Below are 24,433 nucleotides of genomic sequence, written 5' to 3' on the forward strand. Positions count from 1 at the left end.
GGCAGTTAAAAGTCAAGGTTAAGAAAATAAATAAAACAAACAACAGGAAGTATAAGAAACAGTGAAGTTAAAATAACAGACAAACAAACAGCAGGGGGTATAGGACAGTGACGGAGGTTATAGTGAATATGCGAGTTTGAACAGGTGGGTTTTCAATTGTGATCGGAATGATGAGAGTGAGTCCGACTGTTGGATATGTGTATGTTTTGACATACAATATGATGCAGTGCCACAACTCATCCTGCAGTGCCACGAATGTCATTTAATCATAATCTACTATTTGATAGGGCGGCTGGGTGGTGCAGCGGACATTGCAGTCGTCACCAACGCAAGAGACACCAGGTTCGACTCCGGCTGTCGGCGTTGCCTCCGGCTTGGGCCAGCCGTCATACTAACTCAATTGGCAGAGTTAGCGGGTGGAAGTCGATGGGTGGTAATCTGGACGTTGTGGACAGCAACTCCTACAGGTCGGTTGGGGACGCCTGCACAGCAGAGACAGGAAATGGCGGGGATAGTGTGAGCCTCCCACACGTTACACCTCGCCAATGAGAGTCCGCGCTGGCAGGTGAAAAGATGTGACAGGCTGCCTCCTCGTGTATCGCAGGGGACACGTGATGCAAGGCTTCTATCCTCCCTACAACCGGCCAGTGGGGGGCATATGCGAGCAATGTTCAAAACAGGGGAGGGGAGAATTGGCACAGTGGAATTGGGATGGGAGAAAAATGGAAAAAGAGGAGAAAAAGTGGATTAAAAAAATCTACTATTTGATTACAATCACCTGTTTGCCACCAAGATGTCTGCAATAGAATACGAAGAATTACTGAAATTGAGATAGTAATTTGTTACACTACTTGTTACTGGGAAAAGTTATATTATTACTGTAACACATTTACTGCCCAACACTGCATGGGAATACATTGCAAATCTGCTGGTTTATGAATGTCACCAGTAAATTCCAACTGCAAATGAATGGGAGTGAATTGACCTACAAGGCTAAACATAATCATTTGTGTTCTTCTCGTCATTTCAAACCTAAATATTTGAGCAGTTTTGGAGTCATCACAGTCGAAACATTAGAGCCCGGTCAGATCGGTCAGACAATTTAAATGGCCGATATTGGCCTATCAGACATATCGGTATCAGATGATATGTTTGCCGAAAGGTGCCGATATTAAATTAGTTTTCTTACAGAACAGAATGCAGTGAAAAATGCTTGAGGTAATTTTGAAATGTTGTTACCAGTTTGTCCAGCAGAATGCGTTCCTACCCCATTGTTTACATAATACTCAGTCATAATACTCATTGTTTACATAATACTCAGTCATAATACTGGAAAATGTGTTGGATATGTTAGATTTCGATATGTTGACTTTGATTAATGTTACTTATCCTGTATTCCTTCAGGATAGGACTCTGCATTGTGTTATTTGTTGATGAAGACAAATCACTGGAATGAATCTCCCCTTGAGATAATAATATGACACACAGTCCCCGATATTCCTTGTTAACACAGGTTTATTGGCATAAACTGTGACAAAAACCATTGAGCAGAACAGTGGATATTCTGTCCTCCAAGCTGAATACCGAATGAGCCAAGATCCTGTCTCTCCCTGGCATAATATTACCCCCATTACCACCCCCTCCCACGAGAGCCGGCCTTTGGTTATCTTCCATGAGCTATCTCTTTTCTGGCACCTAAAGTTCAACACAACCCTCCTAGATTCTGTCCGTCTGCGAGAGACGCCATCTGGATGCCTATTTAGTCTAGTAAATAACTTATAATATCAGGTCAGAAGTAAGAATTCACTGTTTTTTCATATTAACACTCTGTCTCTCTCTGCTTAAGTTCCAATAGAAGTTAAACCTATATAACTGTCTTTATTGTTTTATCTTCTAAGAAAACTCTACCCAAATCCTTCAGACAAAATCTTTTGAAATGTTTGAACCTGTTTAAAAATATTTTAGAAAAATCTAAATTGGTGACTACCAATTGAAGGCATCAAAGAGCCACGGTGCTCTGGAATATTGTGGTCTTACATTTACATTTAGTCATTTAGCTGACGCTTTTATCCAAAGCGACTTACAAGTTCTGTACGACAAGTCATCAGGAAGGGCACAACTCTATCAGCTGAGTAACAATGTTCATCAAAGTGTTGTGTGGTACAGTGTAGGTTAGTTTATTAGGACAAGTGAGTTAGGGTTAGATCTTTTTTTATTTTTTATTATTTCAGATAATGGTTGAAGAAGTGCGTCTTTAGTCGACGGCGAAAGATTGGACGGGTTTCGGCTGTCCTAACTGGGGTGGGTAGTTCATTCCACCATTGTGGGGCAAGGACTGAGAATAGGCGACTTCTCTTTGATGACCCTCCCGGAGCTTGGATATGAGTAGGTCTGAGGCGGCCAGAAGATGCAGAGCGTAGGGGTCTTGACGGTGTGTAGTTAGAGACCATTGACCGGAGGTAGGTGGGAGCGGTTCCCTTTGCCGCACGGTATGCTAGGTCGAGGGCCTTGAAGCGGATACGTGCAGCAATGGGGAGCCAGTGCAGGTCCCTAAGAAGTGGGGTGACATGGGCCGACTTCGGTAGGTTTGAGATCAGGCGGGCCGCTGCGTTCTGAATGAGTTGAAGAGGCTTGGTGGCAGTGGCCGGGAGGCCAGCAAGCAGTGCGTTGCAGTAGTCGAGGCGGGAGATGACTGTTGATTGGACGAGGAGTTGGGTGGCTTTTTTTGTCAGGAAGGGGCGGATCCTTCTGACGTTGGTCAGGAGGAATCTGCAGGTTCTGGTTGTCGCTGCGATGTGAGCAGAGAAGTTCAACTGGTCGTCGAAGACAACACCAAGGTTCTTGGCGGTCGGGGGACGCGGTCACAGCTGCATTCTCGACTGTGATGGAAAGGTCGGTCAGGGGGTGTTACAATAGGATCTTTTAGTTCAGTAAAAGAAAAGGGATGTTACAATAGGTTTGTATTAAACTAAGGTTTTGTTTCCGCACGGACGGAGTTGAGTGTGACACAGCTAGGTGGAGAGCTGGATGAAGTATGTCAACGTGAGATTATAATAAAAGTGTAAGCAACTTGGAGAATGCTTCAATCGTCAATTCTGTAGTTCAGGGTACAGTATAAACCAAGGCAGAATATAACATGGTGACAGCGAGGTGGACACGTTCCTAACGCTACAGTGAGAGATCGACCAGCATCGGAGCTAACGTTAGCTAGCTGGTTAGCAATAACGTTGGATGGGGGACACTGAAGAAGAAGAAGAAGTTATCCCCGCGAGAGCAGAAAGGATGGAAGGACTGAGACCGCCACAGACGCTATGCTTGGACACTGGAAACCTTGCGAAGACGGTAATTCGGCTGGGAAGAAACTGCCAGACTTGCTCACTGCATTTGATGAACATTGCAATCCCAAAGTGAACGAGACTGTGGAAAGATATCGTTTTTTCATGAGGAATCAAGGTCAGAAAGAAAGCATTGACACATATGTTACTGATCTCAAAGTGCTAGCCAGTACATGTAACTTTGGAGAAATAAAGGACTCGCTCATACGTGACAGAATAGTATGTGCTGGTAACGATGCATGGCTGAAAGAGAGACTGCTTAGAGAAGATAAGTTAACACTGGAAAATTTCTACACATGTGCAGGGCCACAGAGTTGTCTCGGGAAAATAGCAAAACCCTCTCAGGGAACAGCGTGGAGGAGGTACACATGATCAAACAGACAGAAGGGCAGGAGATGGATACAGTGTCATGCATGTTCTGTGGGATGACACATGAAAGGAGCAAGGCAAAGTGTCCAGCCTACGGAAAGAGCTGCAAGAAATGTGGTAAAGAAAATCACTTTGCAGTTAAATGTAAATCCAAACTGGGGAAAGAGAAAAAACATGACAAAAGAACACGTAGAGTACACCAGGTGACTGACCAGGATAGTGAAGAGGAATATTATGAGGACGTCATGACTATCACCACAAGAGGGCGACAAACTACTGAAGACCGAAATGACAAGGCCAAGCACAGCCAGCTGTTTGCAGGAATGTTAGTAGGCAGAGAGCTGGTGAGGTTCCAGATAGATTGTGGGGCCACGTGTAATGTTATCCCGATTAACTTGCTAAATCCAGACACAAAGCTAGAAAGTACAAAGAAAGTGCTGGTGATGTACAACAAGTCCAAGCTGCACCCACTGGGAAAATGTAAGGTTAAGGTGAGGAACCCAAGAAACCAGAAACTGTACCAGTTGGAGTTTGTAGTAGTAGAAGAGGACTGCAAATTGCCACTGCTTGGCAGGAAGGCGAGCGAAGCAATGAAGCTGATAAAAGTGGAATATGAGAACATACTAGCCATCGACAGCATTGTAAGGGACGAAACAACACCTGAGAGAGAACTGACTATGGAACAAATAAAGAGGGAGTATGGAGATGTGTTCACAGGTGACGGCTGCCTGGACGGAAAGTATCGAATCGAGATCGACAAGAGGGTGGAGCCAGTTAAACTCCCCAAACGACGAGTTCCGGTGGCTATGATGACGTCACTCAAGGGAGAGTTGAGAGATCTACAAGAGAGGGAGATCATCACGCCTGTGGAAAAGAGCACGGATTGGATTAGTAGTTTGGTTACGCTGCAGAAGCCTAATGGAAAGACTAGAGTGTGCATAGACCCGCGACCACTCAACAAGGCACTGAAGCGCAGCCATTTCCCCCTGCCCACCATAGAAGATGTTCTCCCAGACCTGTCGAGAGCAAAGGTGTTTACAGTCTGTGATGTCAAACATGGATTCTGGCATGTGAAACTGGAGGAGTCGTCGAGCTATCTGACAACGTTTGCCACACCATTTGGCAGATATAGGTGGCTCAGGATGCCTATGGGGATAAGTCCGGCTCCGGAGATATTCCAGCAGAAGCTGACCCAGGCGCTGGAGGGGCTGCCAGGCATATACATTATCGCGGACGATATCCTCATCATGGGAGAAGGGGACACACAAGAGATGGCTAACAAAGACCACGACAGGAAACTGAGACAGTTCCTCACCAGATGCAGGGAGAGGAACATAAAACTGAATGCAGATAAGCTCAGATTGAGACAGCAAGAGGTACCGTACATCGGACACATACTGACAGTGGAGGGGCTGAAAGTCGACGCAGAGAAGGTTCGAGCAGTGAGAGACATGTCGAGGCCCACCGATGTGAAAGGCATACAGAGACTAGTCAGCATGGTGAATTACCTGGCTAAGTTCTATCAACACCTATCAGACGACTGTGAGACACTGAGACAGCTCACCCATAGAGACAGCATATGGGAGTGGACAGATGTGCAAGAGGAAGCATTCTGCAGGCTGAAGGACAAGATAGCCAAAGCGCCAGTACTCAAGTACTATGACCCCAAGCAGGAACTTACGCTGCAGTGTGACGCATCAGAAACGGGACTCGGAGCAGCACTGACCCAAGGTGGACAGCCGGTAGCGTTTGCGAGCAGAGCGCTGACTCAGACGGAAAAGGGTTACGCCCAAATTGAAAAGGAATGTCTGGCCATCGTCTTCGGCGCAGAGAAATTCCATCAGTACACGTACGGCTGGAAAGTGACTGTACAGAGCGACCACAAGCCTCTGGAGAACATTGTCAGGAAGCCACTGCTGAGCGCACCCAAGCGACTGCAAAGGATGTTGCTGCGGCTTCAGTCATATGATATAGATGTGACTTATGTTCCCGGACGTGACATGTTGCTCGCGGATACATTGAGCAGAGCGTACCTGCCTGAGAGCTCAGGCGCGGGGTCAGTGGAAGCTGAGATAGAGACAGTCAATATGGTGGACTACATACCAATCTCAGAGGCAAGACTCAGCACAATACGCTCTGCGACCCGAGACGATGACACCCTACAAAGGTTAAGTGATATCATAAGGAAGGGATGGCCGAAGAATAAGAAAGACACACCGATAGATACCAGACACTATCACTCCATGCAAGAGGAGCTGAGTGTTCAGGACGAAATCGTCTTCAGAGGAGAGAGAGTTGTGATTCCAGACACAATCCGAAGCGACATCACCCGGCGCATACACTCTACTCACCTGGGAGTAGAGGGGTGTCTCAGACGGGCGAGAGAATATGTCTACTGGCCAGGAATGACCGAGCAGATCAGGACAGCCATATCCAAGTGCGACATCTGCAGAACAATGGACACAAAGCAGCAGAAAGAGACACTGCACTCACACAAGGTGCCGAGCAGGCCATGGGCCAAGGTGGGGACAGACTTGTTTACCCATAACAACATTGATTACCTACTGACAGTTGACTACTATTCAAATTTTTGGGAGGTCGACCATTTACCGGACACAAAATCGAGTACGGTGATAAGAAAGCTGAAGGCTCACTTTGCTCGTCAGGGGATCGCAGATGTTGTGGTTTCGGACAATGGGCCACAATACTCTTCACACGAGTTCGAGAGGTTCAGTCAGCTGTGGGGATTTAAACACCAGACGTCATCCCCTGGCTACCCTCAAAGCAACGGGAAAGCAGAGTCGGTGGTCAAAACCGCGAAGAGACTCATGATGAAAGCCAAGGCGGCAGGGGAGGACCCATACCTGGCGATGTTGGATCACCGCAACACTCCATCTCAAGGGCTAGACACAAGCCCAGCTCAGAGACTGATGTGTAGGAGGACCAGAACCCTGCTACCAATGAGGGATAGTCTTCTGCAGCAGGAGGTGAAACGCACAACGGCAGAGCAGATGAGACGAGGACAAATGAGACAAGCAAAATACTACGACAGAACAGCGAGAGATTTGGACACGCTAAAAGTAGGAGAGCATGTCAGAATTCAACCCTTCGAACCGCACACAAGCAGGTGAAAAGCGACAGTGGTGCAGCCTGTTGACCACAGATCCTACAGAGTAGAGCTGGACACCGGAACTGTTCTTCGACGAAATCGACGACACCTGAGACGGGACAGGGGCACAGAGCCAGGTGGGCCGGACCTGACTGTATCTGTTGAGACCCACAGCACACCAGAGTCTACCGCTACTCTGGGCAGGGACATAGGGGACACACAGACTGTAACCACAAGATCGGGTCGAGCAGTTGCTAGACCAGGATATCTCATGGACTATGCAAGCTGAGTGTGTGGGGCACAGTGTGTTCAAGAAAAAAAAAGAGAAAAAATAATGGTTTTTAAAGTAGATTTTTATGTCATTACCGTTTAGCTCCATGTTAGTTCAATATTAATGTCATTCACCGTTTAGCTCCCTTTAGTTCAGTAAAAGAAAAGGGATGTTACAATAGGATCTTTTAGTTCAGTAAAATAAAAGGGATGTTACAATAGGTTTGTATTAAACTAAGGTTTTGTTTCCGCACAGACGGAGTTGAGTGTGACACAGCTAGGTGGAGAGCTGGATGTCAACGTGAGATTATAATAAAAGTGTAAGCAACTTGGAGAATGCTTCAATCGTCAATTCTGTAGTTCAGGGTACAGTATAAACCAAGGCAGAATTTAACAGGGGGGAGGATTTGGCCGGCAGGTGGAGCATTTCTGTTTTGCTTAGGTTCAGTTTGAGGTGGTTGGTCGTCATCCAGGCGGAGATGTCGGACAGACAGGCAGAGATCCGCTCAGAGACATGGATATCTGAGGGAGGGTCTTCCTTCGTAGAAAACATTCTTCTGTCATGTATTCACTAGCACAATAGCTAAACAGTGTGGGGGAGGGGTAACAACATTGCTAATCAAAATGTAGATTTTCTGAGAGAGCTATAATCTCTTTAAATAAATAAAAGAAAAATATATACTAACTTTAGCTTTTCATAAATTGTTCATTTTATGTAAATCCCCCATTGACTCCAATACATTTTACACTTGCTCTGCTTTGAGCGCCCTCTGCTGGTGGAATCAGGGAACCTCCTCTTAATGCCCTATCCTTGCATGCTTCAAAGGAAGGGAACACAGTCTCCTGCAACTCGTAACTGGATCAAACCAGGACTGTCTGATAACAAAGATAAGAGGGAGTGTTCAGCGCCATCTCTTCATCTCTCCCTCTAGAATGTACAGGAGGATGGGCAGCACGTCTGGAGACTGAAGCACTTCAACAAACCGGCCTACTGCAACTACTGCCATACCATGCTGCTAGGGGTCCGCAAGCAGGGCCTCTGCTGCTCCTGTGAGTGTCCGCATCCATGCCCTCTGACTACCTGTCTTTATCCTTTCCTTCCTTGCTCAGTCTCTAACTTCCTCTCTATCTCTTTCTATTTTGGTCTGTCTGTACATATGTCGGTCAGTCTATGTATGTCTGCATGCCTGCTTATGCCTCCTTTCCTCTCTCTAACTCCCTCTCTGTCTCTTTCTATTTTGGTCTGAATATCTGTGTGTCTGTCTGTACTATGTCGGGTCAGTCTATGTACGTCTGCTTATGTCTCCTTTCCTCTCTCTTCTCTGACTTCTTCTCTGTCTCTGTGGGTTTGTCTCTCCCTCCCAGGGCTGGCTGTTACATTTGGTGCCCTAGGCAAGGTTTCAGGCTGGTGCTGGACATGACTCACATCACATCATTACACATAAACACAAATTGCACTCATTGGAGTCAGTCTCAGCTTCATAACTCAGTATAATATATGATAGAAATAGGCAAAATACAAGACAAAAATCTTTGTACAAACAAATTGCGTGATTTTGACCGTAGGTCGTATGCGAGTAGCACAAATCTGACATGGTTGTAAAGGCGAGACGTCTGTGCTTCCAGTGAGCCCAATTGAATTGAGATATCTCGAGGTGAGAGGTCAAGTGACTCTGTTGTAAATGGCTGTACTGATTTTCTTTCTCCCATCAATTGGAGCAAATTAACATCCGGTAAGGGTTGATCTTCAAGGTCTACAGTTTCAGTTGATGCCTCCATCCTCACTCCCACTTTAGCACTTTAGGCATTTACAGTAGCCAATAGTGCTGTACGTGCGTTACGGTCTACCCATTAGCTAGCACGCTAATGTTACGCAATGTTAGCAAGCTACAATGTGCTGTAAATGTCAATGAAAAGCATTTATTAGTATACGCCCCTGTGTGCAGGATGACTAATCAAAGTATTTTTTATTGTTTTCCAGGAAATTATATTAAAATCCAATACCATTTTTAAGAATACCTACAAAACAGCATTGTTGGGACAGATACTGGTGTATAGGTAATGATCAGCACAAGACAATATATGATAAAATAACTTAAACATCCTATTTAGATTTCATGGGGCCTTTAAATTGGATGGCACCCTAGGCAATGGCCTATACAGTCTATGCCTTGAGCCAGCCCTCCTCCCTTCATCTCTTCTGCCTCTATACTCTCTTCTTAGTCTCTTCCTCTATTTGCTGTTGTTTGTCAGTCATTATTTCTCTCTTAGTCTCAGTTTTTTATCTTGCCTTTCAGTCAACACAACAAAACATTAGCAATGCCATTATGTGTAATAGCATTATTGATCGAGGACGGTTCTCGACCGAAGCGGCTCTCAACACTAATGTTATGGTTCCTATCTGCCATAAAATGGCTGTTTCCACCACACTGTACAATAAAAACATTGTAGGCTGCTTTCTTGGCCCAGCTGCTGTGTTGTCCATTTAAGTGTGGTTATTAAATGGATACTTATGGAATAGTATTTTCAGATTAGTCTGAAAAGTGTTCATAAAATGGTTACAACGTGTAAGATATTTTGTTTGAATCAAGTCTCCTGGGAGTGAGTTTCATTGACCAGTGTAGCAGCAGAGCCGACATATTCCTTTCTACAGTTTCACATCAGAGAAGGGAATTTCATTGGAATAAGAACTTAGTGGTTAAATCACGGTTCATTTAACACAGTCCGACAGTGAGAGCATGTAGGCCAACTGCACAAGATCCACAAAATGTCATGCTTATTCCAACCAAATCCATTTGAATATCTCAGCACTGCTGCTACACTGAGTCCACATTGGGATAAGAAAAGAAAGTTATCTTGCACATTGTACCTTTAATATTTCTCATTGAAACCATGTGGCACTACTACCAGTAAACTTGCAGCTAGCCGTGCATGCTAATTATGCTAACATGCCACTTAGTGAAACTGAAGGACAAATGTTTTCCTCTATAATCTGATGGAGACCAATAAACAGGTATTATACCCTCAATGGTGTCTCAAACACGAAACTGGCCTGTAAAGACATTGTTTGGCCAAGAACACCATTTGAATTGCTTTATGCAACACTTGAAAATAAACTAACCCTATAGGTATGGAAAATAAGACTTGCATAAGGTGGAAACTGTCTCACTGTACAATTCCATTTTGTTGTCTCCCCCTCCCCCAGTATGCAAGTACACAGTACATGAGCGCTGTGTGTCCAAAGACATCGCTGCCTGCATCAGTACATATGCCAAGTCCCGCAAACACACCAATGTGAGTATGGACACATCACAAGAGTGCACCTTTCTGAGTGCACACTCGCCACCAAGTTGTCTAATTTCAGCCATCCCATAAGAATCTCTTTTTAACTAACATAGCGCACTCGTCTGAAAGGACCTGGCATTGGCTCAGGCCACTGATTGAACCTAAATGGCTCGCTGATGCAGTAGCTTGAGCTACTGTGAAGCTTTGTGTGCCAGAGTCGATGACGACATCTGAATTACGCTGACCTATCCATCAGGCTAAGAATTCTATTGGCTCGTGGCCTAGTTTGGCAGAGCAGGGAGGATCGTGGGAGCTTGAGCGGTCATGTGGTGCTTATGTAGTTAACGGTCTCTATATTTAAGATCTGGTTGACGGATCTGTAATATGGTAAAGTATCACTAAAACATTACTGATGAATGAGTTACTTTGTTCAACTCTTCTCTTGGTTGAGGTATTGCTACTATTCTGTACTATTTCCCATCTTTTTCTGTGAATTGCCCATTTAGAAGTAAATTCCATGATGACTATAGTCTCTTGAATCACCCGTTGTCTTTGTTTACATTGTAATCTGTCGGACAGACAATATTTTTGATTATATCTGAAATGTATTGTCTGAGCCTTTGACTGGCAATATCTGACTTGAAGGAATGAATAGTTTTATTTCAAACAATAAATATAAAGAAAAGACAATAAAAAATAAAAAAAACTTTAAAAAGAGAATTTGCTTTGAAAAGAAAACAATAATAAAGTAAGATAAACGAATAAACAAAACAGCCTTTTGTCCGAAAAGGGATAGGAAGAAGCAATAATGCTTATCAGGCCCCCCCTCCCCTTATTGCAATAATGGCCTCAACAATTCCCTAAACGCAGTGTTGAATTTTCTTCCAACAGAATGACCTGCAAACAGAATCACTTTCCCATTGCTCTCCAGGCAGCCTTGATTTATAGAATAGAATCTAACTTTTTTAGAGGAGGTCTTTGATACATAGCTCCTACTTCACTCCACCAGGGTATAAACGTCCTTAATTTCTGACTCTCCAGGCTATGCAGCACGTTTGGATGGAGGGTAACTCTCCCACCAAGTGCGACCGTTGTCACAGAAGCATCAAGTGTTACCAGGGCCTGAACGGCCTGCACTGTGTCTGGTGTCAGATCACTGTGAGTGGCGCGGGCGTGCGCACACACACACATATGCACACATGCACACACACACCTGGACACACGGGTACATGGATGCAAATGTATGTCACACATTGGAATGATTTATTCATGTCCACATATTACAATCACACAAAGGACATAAACAATGGAAAATCAGAGACCTTTCACTTACAATCAGGTTCATATATGTACGAAGGCGCATTAAGCATGCACGCACACGCACACACACACACACGCACACGCACACACACTTTACAGTTACCACTCATGTCCACTAGATGTCACACTTGGTTCAGTATTTTGCAGTTAGGGTTAGGGTTAGGGTTAGGGTTGTACATTCTTCTTCTTTTCTTCCTTGTTATGCAGTACACCTTTTCTTAAAGCACAACATGTTATTGTCTGGCACTAAGAAACACTGGTATTTCCCATATAAAATTTATATATATATAAAATTATATATACCTATATACATTTTTATAAGTTTAATTCAAATTAAATGTCTTCCTCCGTGGCGTCCTCTCTGTCCTCTGTACCTTCCTGACCTGCTCAGCTCCATAACAAGTGTGCATCCAATGTGAAGGCGGAGTGTGATGGAGGAGCTCTGAGGGATCACGCCCTGCTGCCCTCCTACATCTGCCCCGTTGTGCTGGTGAGAACGCTTTTCTCCACAGGTGAAAACCTCAAGTAGAAGTCCCCGTTACTGCAAAATGTTCCTTTTTTAAGTTTACATTTAGTCATTTAGCTGACTCTTTTATCCAAAGCGACTTACAAGCTCTGTACAACAAGTCAGCAGGAAGGGTGACTGGCAGCCAAGGGTCAGTAAAATTGTTCGTCATACAGTGTTAAACTTGAGTGCTACAGTCTTGAGTGCATAGTAGGTAATAATATAGGCATGGTAGATTCCTTAGTAGCAAAGTGCATAATAGTATGTGCAGAGTACTGCTACCTACCGCTTCAGCTAGTTATCCACAAACTAATGTAAAGTCAATGGGGTCACGCTCCTCCTCCACAGTGGCTCCAAGTAGAATCTTGAGCTTGTTTTAGGGCTTGTTAAGACAGAAGCATGACCCCATTGACTTTACATAGTTTTGTGTATTTAATTTAATTTCAAATTTTTATTTCAACTCGTAATACACTGAGGTTACCCTCATTTACAGCGACGACAAGCTTAAAAAACAAGACACCGTTTATGAGCAATTTCATACATATAGGCACAACAAATAAGAATAAACAATAGAAAATCAGCTAAAACAAGTTGACAAACGGTGGTCGGATATGATATTTAGCAAAAGAAGGAAGAACCTTCAGTTCTTGGAAGCATCAAAGGAAAAAGCATGTTTTCCCTAGTTGGAGGAACCCTAAGAACCAATTTGAATGTGTAGAAAAGGTTCCAAGAAGTTTTGTGTATAAGTAGCTGGAGGTATCCAGTATGAAGAACAGCATGGATTGTGCTGAGAAAGGACTCTATTGATTGATAGCATCGTTGGTAAGTCCAGAATCGGGGTCCAGAATAGTGAACTAACCCTTTAACTACAGAGGTACTTTGTTACTTGAATTTTCTTTTTGGGAGAATTCACACATGTTCTTCCTGTGCCCCAGGACAGTTCAGTCAGTATTCATGAACACGCACCACTCTCTCCTAAAGCTAGAAATCGGAGACAGAACTCTCTCTGCACCCTCCAAACTGGGATGTAAAATCTGAGGCTGCTCCATATGTGTGAGTTCTTACACCTAAATGGGGTTTGAATTCTGGTTCAAACCTACTAGCAATGATAGAAGATAACTCTAATTTGGCTGTAAGAGCTCACAGAAAGATTGCATGGCCTCCATAAAATCAGAGCCCCATTCATTGTCTATGGATCAGCCCCAGATTTTACATTACAGTTACATCACCGATTGGAGGGTTCTGTCTCTGTTTTCTAGCGTTAGGAGAGAGTGGTGCGTGTTCACAAATACTGCCTGAACTGTCCTGGGGCACAGGAACAACAGATGTGAATTCTTAAAATGGGTAGTATTCTCCCTTCAAGATTTTGTGCCTGCTCCAAATTTTTACAGGTTTGAGCATAGGCATAATTTTAGGGGGGGTTGCAGGGGACTTGTCCCCCTCAATATTGAGAAGTAAATTTGTCCCCCTAAAAAAAATATAGCTAATATGAAAGACAACCCCCTCCCCAAAAGAGGTAAAAAAAAATCAAAACATTTATATATCCTTCTTACCTGTAACTATATATTAACCAACCATTTCAGACACCCCTACAGGATCGTACCATCTCAACCTTGCAGACGTGCCTCTCACTCATGTTCAGTCAGTGGCTTCTGGCTAGGCACAAATCGGTGCATAAAAGTACACCAGGATGCATGAAATGAAGTGTTTGATGTCCAGAATGTCCTGGGGGAGGACCCACAGAGCTGCCCCCGTCGCTTCCTGATTCTGCTGCGCAGGCGCACCAACCGACCTGTAGGAGTCGCTGTCCACAACGTCCGATCCCCACCCACCAGCTTCCCACCCCCAACACTGCCAATTGCGTTAGTATGAATGACCAGCCAAGCTGGTAGCAATGCCGAGAGCTGGGCTCGAACCCAGCATCTCCTGCATTAGTGGTGAGCGCCTTGCCCACTGTGCCACTTAGCCCCCCCCCGCAGTTGAAAACAAACCTACGCCCTTGAGTTTGAGGACGGTCCGTTTCATCACATCACGACTATATATGACTCTCAATGTTCTGCTAAATTAATCTCATTGGACACTAGTCTTGTGACCGAAAATACAACTTACCCAAGTAAAACCGTCAGTGTATATATACTTCACGTCATGCTTCATGTCTCAGGATGTCCCATCTCTCTGCCCGTCTGTCCGTATGCCCCTATAGGACCGTCATTCTGTGGTGAAGCGCGGGGAGGGGGATTCTCCGCCCAGCAGCACCAGTCCAGACGACACCAATCAGACCTTCAAGTTCAGCCCCGGAGACGGACAAGCGCTACAGGTAAGCCGGCCCAGCACTGCTCTATCTTGTTATTCTGGTTTTCAATCTGCATTTCTACTTGGGCTATAGGCTAACACACTCACAATTAACTTGACTACATCTGCATACTTATGTGGGCTATTACTTAAAACATTCCCACAGGCACGCTACAGGTGCACATATAGAGCCTGTCACAGGATTCAATTTAGCCATCAACCCCATGATCAGGATGGAACAATCCACGGGAGTGAGCAGGATGGGGGGAAAAAAAGAATAAAACAATTAAAAAGGGAATTTCTCCATATATACGCAATGTTTTCAAAATTTTTTATTAAATTATCTTTTTTTTGTATTTTATTTTTTTATTATTTTTTAAACAAACATATAAACAAACATGACAACACACGATAAGATATACAAGCATTATTAACAGTGCACATCCAATGAAATCATCATATAGTTAAATGTCTTATACAGGATATACCCCCAATACCTGCTATCTAATACCCTACACACATATGCTCTAGCTCGTACCCCCCCCCCCCCCCCCCCCCCCCCCTCCCTTATTAAATTTTCTTGTTTCCAATTCAAAATAAAAAAGGAATGGGACAGGACTCCATTGACACTAATGCTTACCTGACTGCCCACTTGCCTGGGGCAAGTAATACAAAACAAGTAAAAAAAAAAAAAATATATATATATATATATATACAAGGGCAAGTGGAGTTTGCCTTCTGGTTTCCTGAACGGGCAACCAGATCTGTTCATAAACACTCGAAAGTGCGCTCTCTCTCTCTCCCCTCTCTCTCACAGTCTCCTACATGCAAATATGCACCAGCTGCGTGTGTGTGTGTGTGTGTGTGTTGGTGGGAGCTGTCCATCCACACACAGGCTGTCCGAGATGGCTGTCAGTGTTCACCTTCTGTGGTGCTGAAATCTGTGTGCCACAGATCAGTTGTCTCTCCCATTCACTGTCACAAATCTCACAATAACTCTGTAGCTACCGGTAGCTTTGTTGTTAGCTACATGCTAACAGCTACTACATTTACATTTAGTCATTTAGCTGACACTTTCATCCACAGCGACTTACAAGTTCTGTACGACAAGTCAGCAGGAAGGGACTATCAGCTGAGTAACTATGTTCATCAAAGTGTTCAAACTTGAGTGTTGCTACTCCTCAAAATCTGAGAGGTGCCATTAGGAAAATACTTCCTCTAACCTACACAGCAGGATTTAGCAATTATGGCACATTGTCATTTGTAGGGCTGACCCCGATTAGTCGAATAGTCGACTAATCGACTGCCAACCTCTTAGTATATATATATACATTTTTATCATTCTTTCCAAAAGCAAAGAGGCCTAGAAGCGTGGCTAACGCTAATGGTGTGCATACCAGAAAGGCTAACTGCCTAAGAAACGGGCACAGAGGCAATGAAAGAGGATTTCACCCATCTAATGAACATACTACTAGACAAATATCAAGATGTATCCATCAGTGGACCAATTGCATGCTTTCGCAGAGGTCAAGAAGCCTTCAGTCAACTCCTTCAGACATTAAGCACCCCCACAGCCCAAATGGAATGATTTTTTTTTAATATATATATATATATATATATATATATATATATATATATATATATATATATATATATATATATATATATATATACTTTTTCTTTTTTTATAATCAACTACCAGTCGACTATCTGCACATTTCGCCCAATCAAAATCGACTATACAAATCCTTAGTCAGGGACAGCCCTAGTCATTTGTAGATTTTGCAAAGAGCAAGTATCGGTCCATTACGAGGATCCACATTCAAACTAGTGTAAACTACTAATGAGTTGATCACAGTCAACCAGCACCTACTAACGGGTCTGACCCTTTAGCTCAGCTGGTTAGTGCGGCCGCCTGTGGATCCTATGCTCCCAGGTTAAAATCCACTCGGTTACACTGGCATTAGCTAACTAGTGCAGCCTGCCCCCCTGCTGTAGAAGTTTAACGAGTTGGGATAATCTGCAGCAGAGAACATCCGCGCACCGTTGACATTGGAAAATGATGATATATATATTTTTCACTTGTTGTGCCATACATGTCATATTGTGTTGAGGTCTGGGGGAATGTTTATAAAACAAATGTAGATCCTATTATTAAACTACAGAAAAGAGCTATTAGAATAATAAATAAAGCTAGTTACCTTGAATCGACAAATCCATTATTCATAAAGTCCTGCACATAAAAATGTGTAGATATGGTGTACATAAAAACCTTGTGCTAAGAGTAAAAGCCTACCAGTTTGTATTCAATGTCTCTTTCAACCAAGAGAAGGAAAGTATATTTTAAGAGGGTTATGTATTCTTAAAACATGTAAAAAGGTAAGAACTACTGTAAAAGCTAGATGTGTTTAAATTTTGGAGAATAGGGGTTGAAGTTGTGTACTTCTCAGGGGAGATTTAAAAAAGCCTTAAAGGATAAAATAATTCAGGAGTACAGTTTTGAGTAAAACATCAAACATTTGATTTTTCTTTCAAAAAGATTTATCTTGCAGCAGCATATTTTAAGTTTTTCTTTCTTATATTAAAATATATTTAGTTTTTAAGAATTTGTAAAGAATAGGCAAAAATAAGCATGTGCTTCAGCCTATTCCTTTTTTTTTGGTCATTGATTTTGGATTTTGTGTATGAGCTTGCCTTGAATATGTGCATTTGTGATTATTCTTTTTATTTTTTATTTTCCTTTTGTAAGTCCACACAGGTGTGTTTTTAATTTGTCTGTAAACAAGACTAAAAAAAAAACTTCATTCATTCATGATACTACCGAAGGAAACCATCACAAGTATCTTCGATAATAATGTCTGCACTGTGAGTTTGTGGAAATAACTGACCATTTCTGTAGCCGCAGCTGTAGCCTACTGTATTACTGATGGTTACTACAACATATGGCGTTAGGGTACCTTGTGTATACTGCACCTTGTGTATACTGTTTACTTTTACTCTACTCACAGTATATATTCAGATTCAAATTCTTTATTGCCTATATTTATTGAGAGTAACATATAATGTAACCATTAGGGCATACAGACCCTCATCTGCACCTTTCTTTACACATTTTTATACTACTTACTTACTAGAAACAATATTTTTTCTGAGAATGTTAAGCCTGGCTAGTACTATTCTTCAATCATTGTTTTATCATTACTTTTACCATTTTCTGGCAAGTGAGCATGGATTTGAGCAGAGTAGAAAATAACACCCGGTCCCATGATCACATCACTCCGGTCCTCCACTCTCTCCACTCTCTCCACTGGCTCCCGATTAAGGAATGCATTAACTTCAAATGACTACTCCTCACCTTCAAAGCCCTCCATCGCCTGCCCCCCACCCCCTATCTGACTGACCTTCTCCCTTATCACCCCAACCGATCCCTTGACTCTTCCACTGCTTCCCTCACTGTCCTGTCATCTAAACTAACGTTTTGGAGACCGAGCATTCTCACGAGCTGCACCCCGACTTTGGAACACCCTCTCTCAGACCATCAGAGACTCTCCCTCACTCCACCTTTTAAATCCCGACTGAAAACCGACCTGTTCTCCCAAGCATACAACCATCCCTACCCATAACCACCTCCAACCTACGACCTCCCTTTCCCCTTCCCTACTTTCTCTCCGTCTCCCACCCCCCTCCCTTCGGTTTCCTTACTTCCCTGATTGTTCCCCTACTGGCTTTTGTATTTGTTGCTTGTTACTCTTGGTTTTATGTCGTGTATTCATACTGTTGCTTGTTTCCCTGTGGTTCTATGTTTCTCTGTTCTTTGTTTGCTTATTGTCAGCGTCTTTGGGTTATTGAAAAGCGTTGAATTATTGCAATTATAAAATATTATTATTATTATTATTATTATTATTATTATTATTATTATTATTATTATTATTATTATTATTATTATTATTATTATTATTATTATTATTATTATTATTATTATTATTATTATTATTATTATTATTATTATTATTACCTGTTGAGAGCTTGTGTCGACCCCTGGGCTCCAGTGCACAGCCACCTTTACCCCGAGCAGCCAGATATTCACAAGAGCTTCCAGTGTGTAGGCTATAATCTACTGCTCACTCCAGAGTCTGCTTCTCCCAGCATCTCCAACTATCGTACAGGTCTAATCATCATCATCATCATCATCATCATCATCATCATCATCATCATCATCATCATCATCATCCACTCCACGAATGTTGCAATTTTCTGTACAATTGAACAAATGAAGAACATGATTCATGCAGCGGTCGGCACAGAAGCTGCCATTAATGCCTCCCTAGGTGGTCATGTTGAACCTCGCTTTACTTTGTTCATGCTCCTTTTATTTGATATATAATCACATTATATATTCACTTTCTATCCCATCATATTATATATGAACTTTCTATCTGATCATATTATATATTAACTTTCTATCCTATCATATTATATATTAACTTTCTATCCTATTATTATATATTAACTTTCTATTCTAGCATATTATATAATAACTTTCTATCCCATCATATTATATATGAACTTTCTATCCTATCACATTATATATTAACTTTATATCCTATTACATTATATAATAACTTTCTATCCTATCATGAACTTTCTATCTTATCATATTATATATGAATTATATATCCTATCATATTGTCTAATTAACTTGCTTACATCTGCTTTCTTTTTATTTCTTTATTTCGAACCATTTCAGCAAAACAGTAAAAATATTGACCATGACAGAAAGTGTATAAAGGTGCTGAGTAGAGGCAAGAGACCCAGATGGGCCTATACGGGGCCTCAACTCATTAAATCATTGGATAAAAAAAAAAAACACACAAAAACAAAAGTAAAGTGAAATAAGTTCATAAAACAATTTTCATAATATTAACACTTTCAGTGCCAGCAGGGGGTGCACGATTTAGTGCTTGAATGCCCACCATCCACTTCAATGTTAGCGTTAATAACGCCTAATCTATGTTTTAAATATGTGTCTAATCTGCCCGTCGCTTATCAATGACTCGTTTTCCAGTCAACATTGTTGAAGCGGATTGTTTTTTTATCGGTTCATTTCCGTTTTATATCATTTCGAAAAGCCCTCGTTTTCAAGGAAAATATAAATATTCCATGATAATCGCCCTTTTCTGGAATATTCTAGAATACACAAAAACGTTGTAAAAAAATCGATCGCTTTTATTGATACAACGCTACATACTGTACACATGTATTCCACGCTGTTCTGAGGTTCCACAATGAATCCAATCGGCTCGGGTTACATGCCTGAGAAGTAAAATGTGGATTCCGGATTTTTATTTTCTCATCCATTTTCATTTAGTCCATTCCAAAAGGGTGCATTACCATCTGGGAGATGATAGGGGACGTTTTTTTCCACATCTGAGCTCCTACAGGGGCTGCATACCAACGGGAGACTCTGTTGATGAAATATGAATTCAGATTGCTAATAAAAAAATAAAACGCTAATTGTCGTGGCGGGCATTCAGGCATTGGGCTGATAACACGTTATCACATGGTGGTGGGCACTGAAAGTGTTAACCTGTGTCATATTTATTTTCCAAATGTTCTCCCGTTCTACCCATGTCACATAAAATAATATTTGTGGTTGTAGCCTCTGCTATCCCTGTCTGATTTACATACATATAACCATAATAAACATTAACATCAACATTAACACTTGGAACTTCCATGGTAGTTGAGGGTCTCAGTCGTATCCCTCTTTCCCCCGCTGGCGGGTGGGGAGTAGTGGCTCTCCTAGTGAGAGGGCTCCCCCTAGTGGCTAAAAGATGTGCACTATACCAACTCGTTCTGTGTGCGACCTCCGAGCTCCCGGTCATAAGCTCTGCATTAGTCACTTTCATGTGCCCGTCTATTTGTATTATGTGTCACGTGTAATCCTGTGGTTCTTTTATGTCCGTCTCAATATATCTCTTGAATCTCCATGTCCTTTTTTATAACTTTTGGTATAATTATCTCGTATGTACTTTACCATCTTCTCATTGCATAAGTCCTTTTCATGTTTACATTTACTTGTATTGTCTGTGTCACATGTATACCAGTCTAATGTGTATTGTACTTATCCTTCCTTGGATCACTGTGTCCCCTATCGTCTCCTCTCTGCTCCCCTTCCCTGTGTCTTTTCGTCTTTCTTCTCAGTTGATCCGCTTTGAATCGGTTCAGATCTCCTTCACCTTCCCGTCCTCCTCTCCTCTTCCTCGTCCCTCGACCCTGGTCCATCTTCTCGCCTTCTCCAACCTCTGCATCAGCGTCGGTCTCTTCTTCTCTTCCCGGCACCTTCCATCCTCTCCGGTTTATGTCCCTCGTCACTTCCCGCACGTCGTTGTACACCTTTATGCCTTCTTTCCAATGGACCTTCAGCGTGGTCATTGGTGATTGAAATCTGATTCCTCTGAGTCTTTTTTATCTGAACATAGCTCCGACGTTTTACAGCCACCTCTATTGAATAGTCATGGTCGAAGGTTATCCTCTGCCCCTCCACCTCTATCTTCGTCTGCCAGGCTGCTCTGAGAATGTTTTCTTTGACTTCGAATTTCAAGAAATTAACTATAACTGCTCTCGGTGGTCTGTTTATCTGTGGCTTCGGCGCTAGGGTCCTGTGTGCCCTTTGAATCCTTATCTCGTTGAGGTCTGACATTTCCAATTCTCCTCGAATTAGGTTGTCTACATATTTGGTCATCCAGTCTCCTATCCCTTCTCTCAGTCCCCATATTCGTATATTATTTCTCCTTGTCCTCCCCTCCAAGTCCTTTAGCTTTTCTCTCAACATGTTTTGTTGTTCGAGCGTCGCCATTAGAATTCCTTGTATTTCTGTATTCCATTCCTCCGTTGCAGCTGTCCTGTCTTCTAGCATCCTTATGTCTTTCTCTTGTTCCTGTAGTTTTCCATCAATTGTCTCGAGTCTCTTATTTATTTATTCTCTGAGCTCGTCCTGACCCTTCTTTAATTCTTCCCTGAGTCTGTCGATGTTGTTCTGGATGTTCTGCGTGTTAGCTTGGATGCTAGTCTGTATGCTAACTTGTAGCTCCACTACCCAAGTGGGTACCTCTGCTCTGTCGCCCTGCGTCATGCTAGCTTGAATCACCTCCTCGATAACTTTCCTCCGGTGTTTGTACTTCTTCTGGGGTCGCTTTTCTTTCGCTTCTTCTTGTGTTCATCCTTCCTTTTCTCTTATATCCTTGAATTGTCACTTTTTATTTTGTTTTAGATCATTTTACTTCCTTTTTTTGATATTCTTTGACTGGGAGCTCTTTTCTATGGCCGCTGTAGACCTGGTCACTCCAGACAGCCAACTGCTTAGCCGACTTCCCCTTGGGAAGTGGCTTCTTCTTCGGCTCCCACACCATCTCGGGGCAAAGGATAGATGCCATCGGACTATCAAGCCGTGGCACCCCCTCCTTTAACCCCTGGACCAAGCCCACCATCCACGGGAAAGGCACGTAGGTGGGGGTGAGGCCGATGATGCGGGGGATTACCTGTCCCCGCGACACGTAGACCTCCATTGAAGGGAAGAACGGGCAGACAACGCTCGCCTCCCTCACAGGACGCCGTTGCCAGAGATGACCTATCATGTCATTGGGAACAGGTGCCGGCAGTGGCGTCGGCAGTAAAGGATCTTCTATGGATCTTCCACTTATAATGTAAATTAGCCCTGGGTTCTTTTAATTGAATGTCGGCTAGGTGAGCAGAGATGAGACAAGGAGTCAGATGGCAGTCTGTAGTTTACTGAACTCTCACAGCACAAATAGATCACAAATCCGGACCACCAGGACCAATGCATACATCTCCAGACACGGAGCGAGCAGTTGCCAAGTGGTGGTCGCGATAATACATCGTCACATCATTTATACATTTGTCGTTGGACACACCTCTTCCTGGTTTAATGATTGATAGTTGTCACCGTCATAGTTGAGGACAAAGAGAATAAGGCGGGAAGAGAAGGTAGAGGGTGGGGGATTTTCAGTACGTGCCTTTCATTAAGGGTGGGGGCCGAATGATAATTGGTCTCTGGGGTCCCCCGCATTTGGGCGGTTGTGTATCTGTGTGTATATGTTTGTGTATGGGTTTGAGTGAGTGTGTGCGAGGCTAGACCCGAGTTCATGTCCTCACTCTAGTCATTTGTCTTTAACTCCGTGCTATTCATGACACTTTTGTGATACTTAAGCAATTCAGTGTAGTCATAAATTCTATGTTTGTGTATCTGTGTGTATGTTTGTGTGTAAGTGTGTGTGAAACGGACTGTCTATGTGTGTGTACGTGAGTGTGTGTGCGTGTGAGGCGGACTGTCTATGTGTGTGTACGTGAGTGTGTGTGCATGTGAAGTGTGTAAGTGTGTGTGAGTTATGTGTGTGTATCTGTCCTATGTGTGTGTACTTGAGTGTGTGTGCTTGTGTCAGACGGGGACCACTGGGTTTCAGATGTAGGCAGCAAGAGGAGATGTGTGCGTGTGTGTATGTGTGTGTGTGGAGAGGGGCCCAGAGCCACGAGGTCAGCAGGTCACTCAAACCGTGTGTGTGGAAAAGAGACTGGGCTTCAGCCTGCACCACGGGTCAGCAGGTCAAACCAAATGCAGGAGAGAAGAGAAGGCAGACATAGAACACAGACTCAGCGAGGGTGGGTTTAAATATAAGATATTAATTCTATCACCTTATCAAAGGGTATGACAGGAGTTTTGATGGTTTATCCTTTCAGTCCCCCTTTGTCATAATCAATAATTATGACACAACCATCAACCATCAAACACACATCAAAACATGCACTACGTATGGATGACCACCAATACTATCATCAATACAGTGCAGGTGTGGGAGTCCAGCAGAACGAAGCAGAGTCCTAGCAAAACCTCCTCGCATGTTGGAGATCTCAGCCTGCTACATGTGGCAAATAGACGGTCCAGAGGTCATCCAGTCCTTGCTCCCCGCACAGTCAGTGGGGAGAGGGAGGAGGAGGAGGATCTCGCCAGTAGAGTCCAGTGTCTTTAGACAGGAGGGACCGTAGATGGGCAGGTGATGGAACGGACCAGAGGGGGAGAGAGTGGAGTGAACGTTCTTCTTTTTCCCACTTCAATCGTCCATCTTTTAATACACATCATCAACTTTACCTTGGCCCTTCGTGTTACCCCATCCTACCCCTGACATAGCCCCACCCAGGACCTCGATGACCCGTTCACTTGATTTCCCATTTATCCACTATGCCCGTTGTAATCCTGTGTCTGCCACAATGCATTACTGGGCTCTGCTCCTCCGGGCTAATTGCCAGAGGCCACACATTAGATCAAAACCGTGAGATGCCAAACACTTATACAATATAAACCAGGAAACAAATATGAGGGTATCAATTCGAACAGTCATCAAAATTCATTGCCGTAACTTTATAGAGGAATAAACAAAAAGAAAATTGACATCAACTTGACATTAACCTCATTTCACCAGGATTTTTTAAAATATGGAAACAATGCTTGACACTCTCGATTTAAAAATATGGAAAAGATGCTTACTATTTATTCCAACTAGAATTTAGGATAGTTCAGTTACACACTATTTATTCCAACCAGATTATACTCTAAAACAGTTCAGTCACATTTTATTTATTTCAACCAGATTATACTTTAAAACAGTTCAGTCACATTTTGCACAATTTCAATCAATTTAGGCCTTCTCATTTTATTTATTCTATTATTCTAATATTCTTATTTCAATTCATTATTTCAATTCATTATTTCAATTCATTATTTCAATTCATTCAGTTCATTATTTCAATTCATTCAGTTGTTGATTCCACTCACACATTTCAATCCATTCAGTTCTTGATTCCACTCACACCCACCCTTGAGACTGTGAATCCAACAGTGTCAACTCCAATCTTCAGCAGGCCACCAGGTAG

The 24,433-nt window shown here is 42.9% G+C and overlaps 1 protein-coding gene across 1 annotated transcript in view; it reads left to right on the forward strand.

Annotated features, from left to right (window-relative positions):
• The window catches only part of dgkg (diacylglycerol kinase, gamma), a gene marked incomplete at its 5' end in the record, with an annotated part of 295,637 nt that overhangs the window by 52,870 nt on the left and 218,334 nt on the right, over positions 1-24,433 (forward strand). Inside the window, 5 exons of the mRNA XM_084311455.1 lie at positions 8,016-8,133; positions 10,289-10,377; positions 11,410-11,526; positions 12,080-12,178; positions 14,397-14,510. Coding sequence (XP_084167581.1) covers positions 8,016-8,133; positions 10,289-10,377; positions 11,410-11,526; positions 12,080-12,178; positions 14,397-14,510 — 537 coding nt within the window. The remainder of the gene's footprint in view (positions 1-8,015; positions 8,134-10,288; positions 10,378-11,409; positions 11,527-12,079; positions 12,179-14,396; positions 14,511-24,433) is intronic.

Source organism: Notolepis coatsorum, assembly GCF_963971535.1.
Source record: "Notolepis coatsorum genome assembly, chromosome: 3".
Classification (NCBI taxonomy): Eukaryota; Metazoa; Chordata; class Actinopteri; order Aulopiformes; family Paralepididae; genus Notolepis; species Notolepis coatsorum.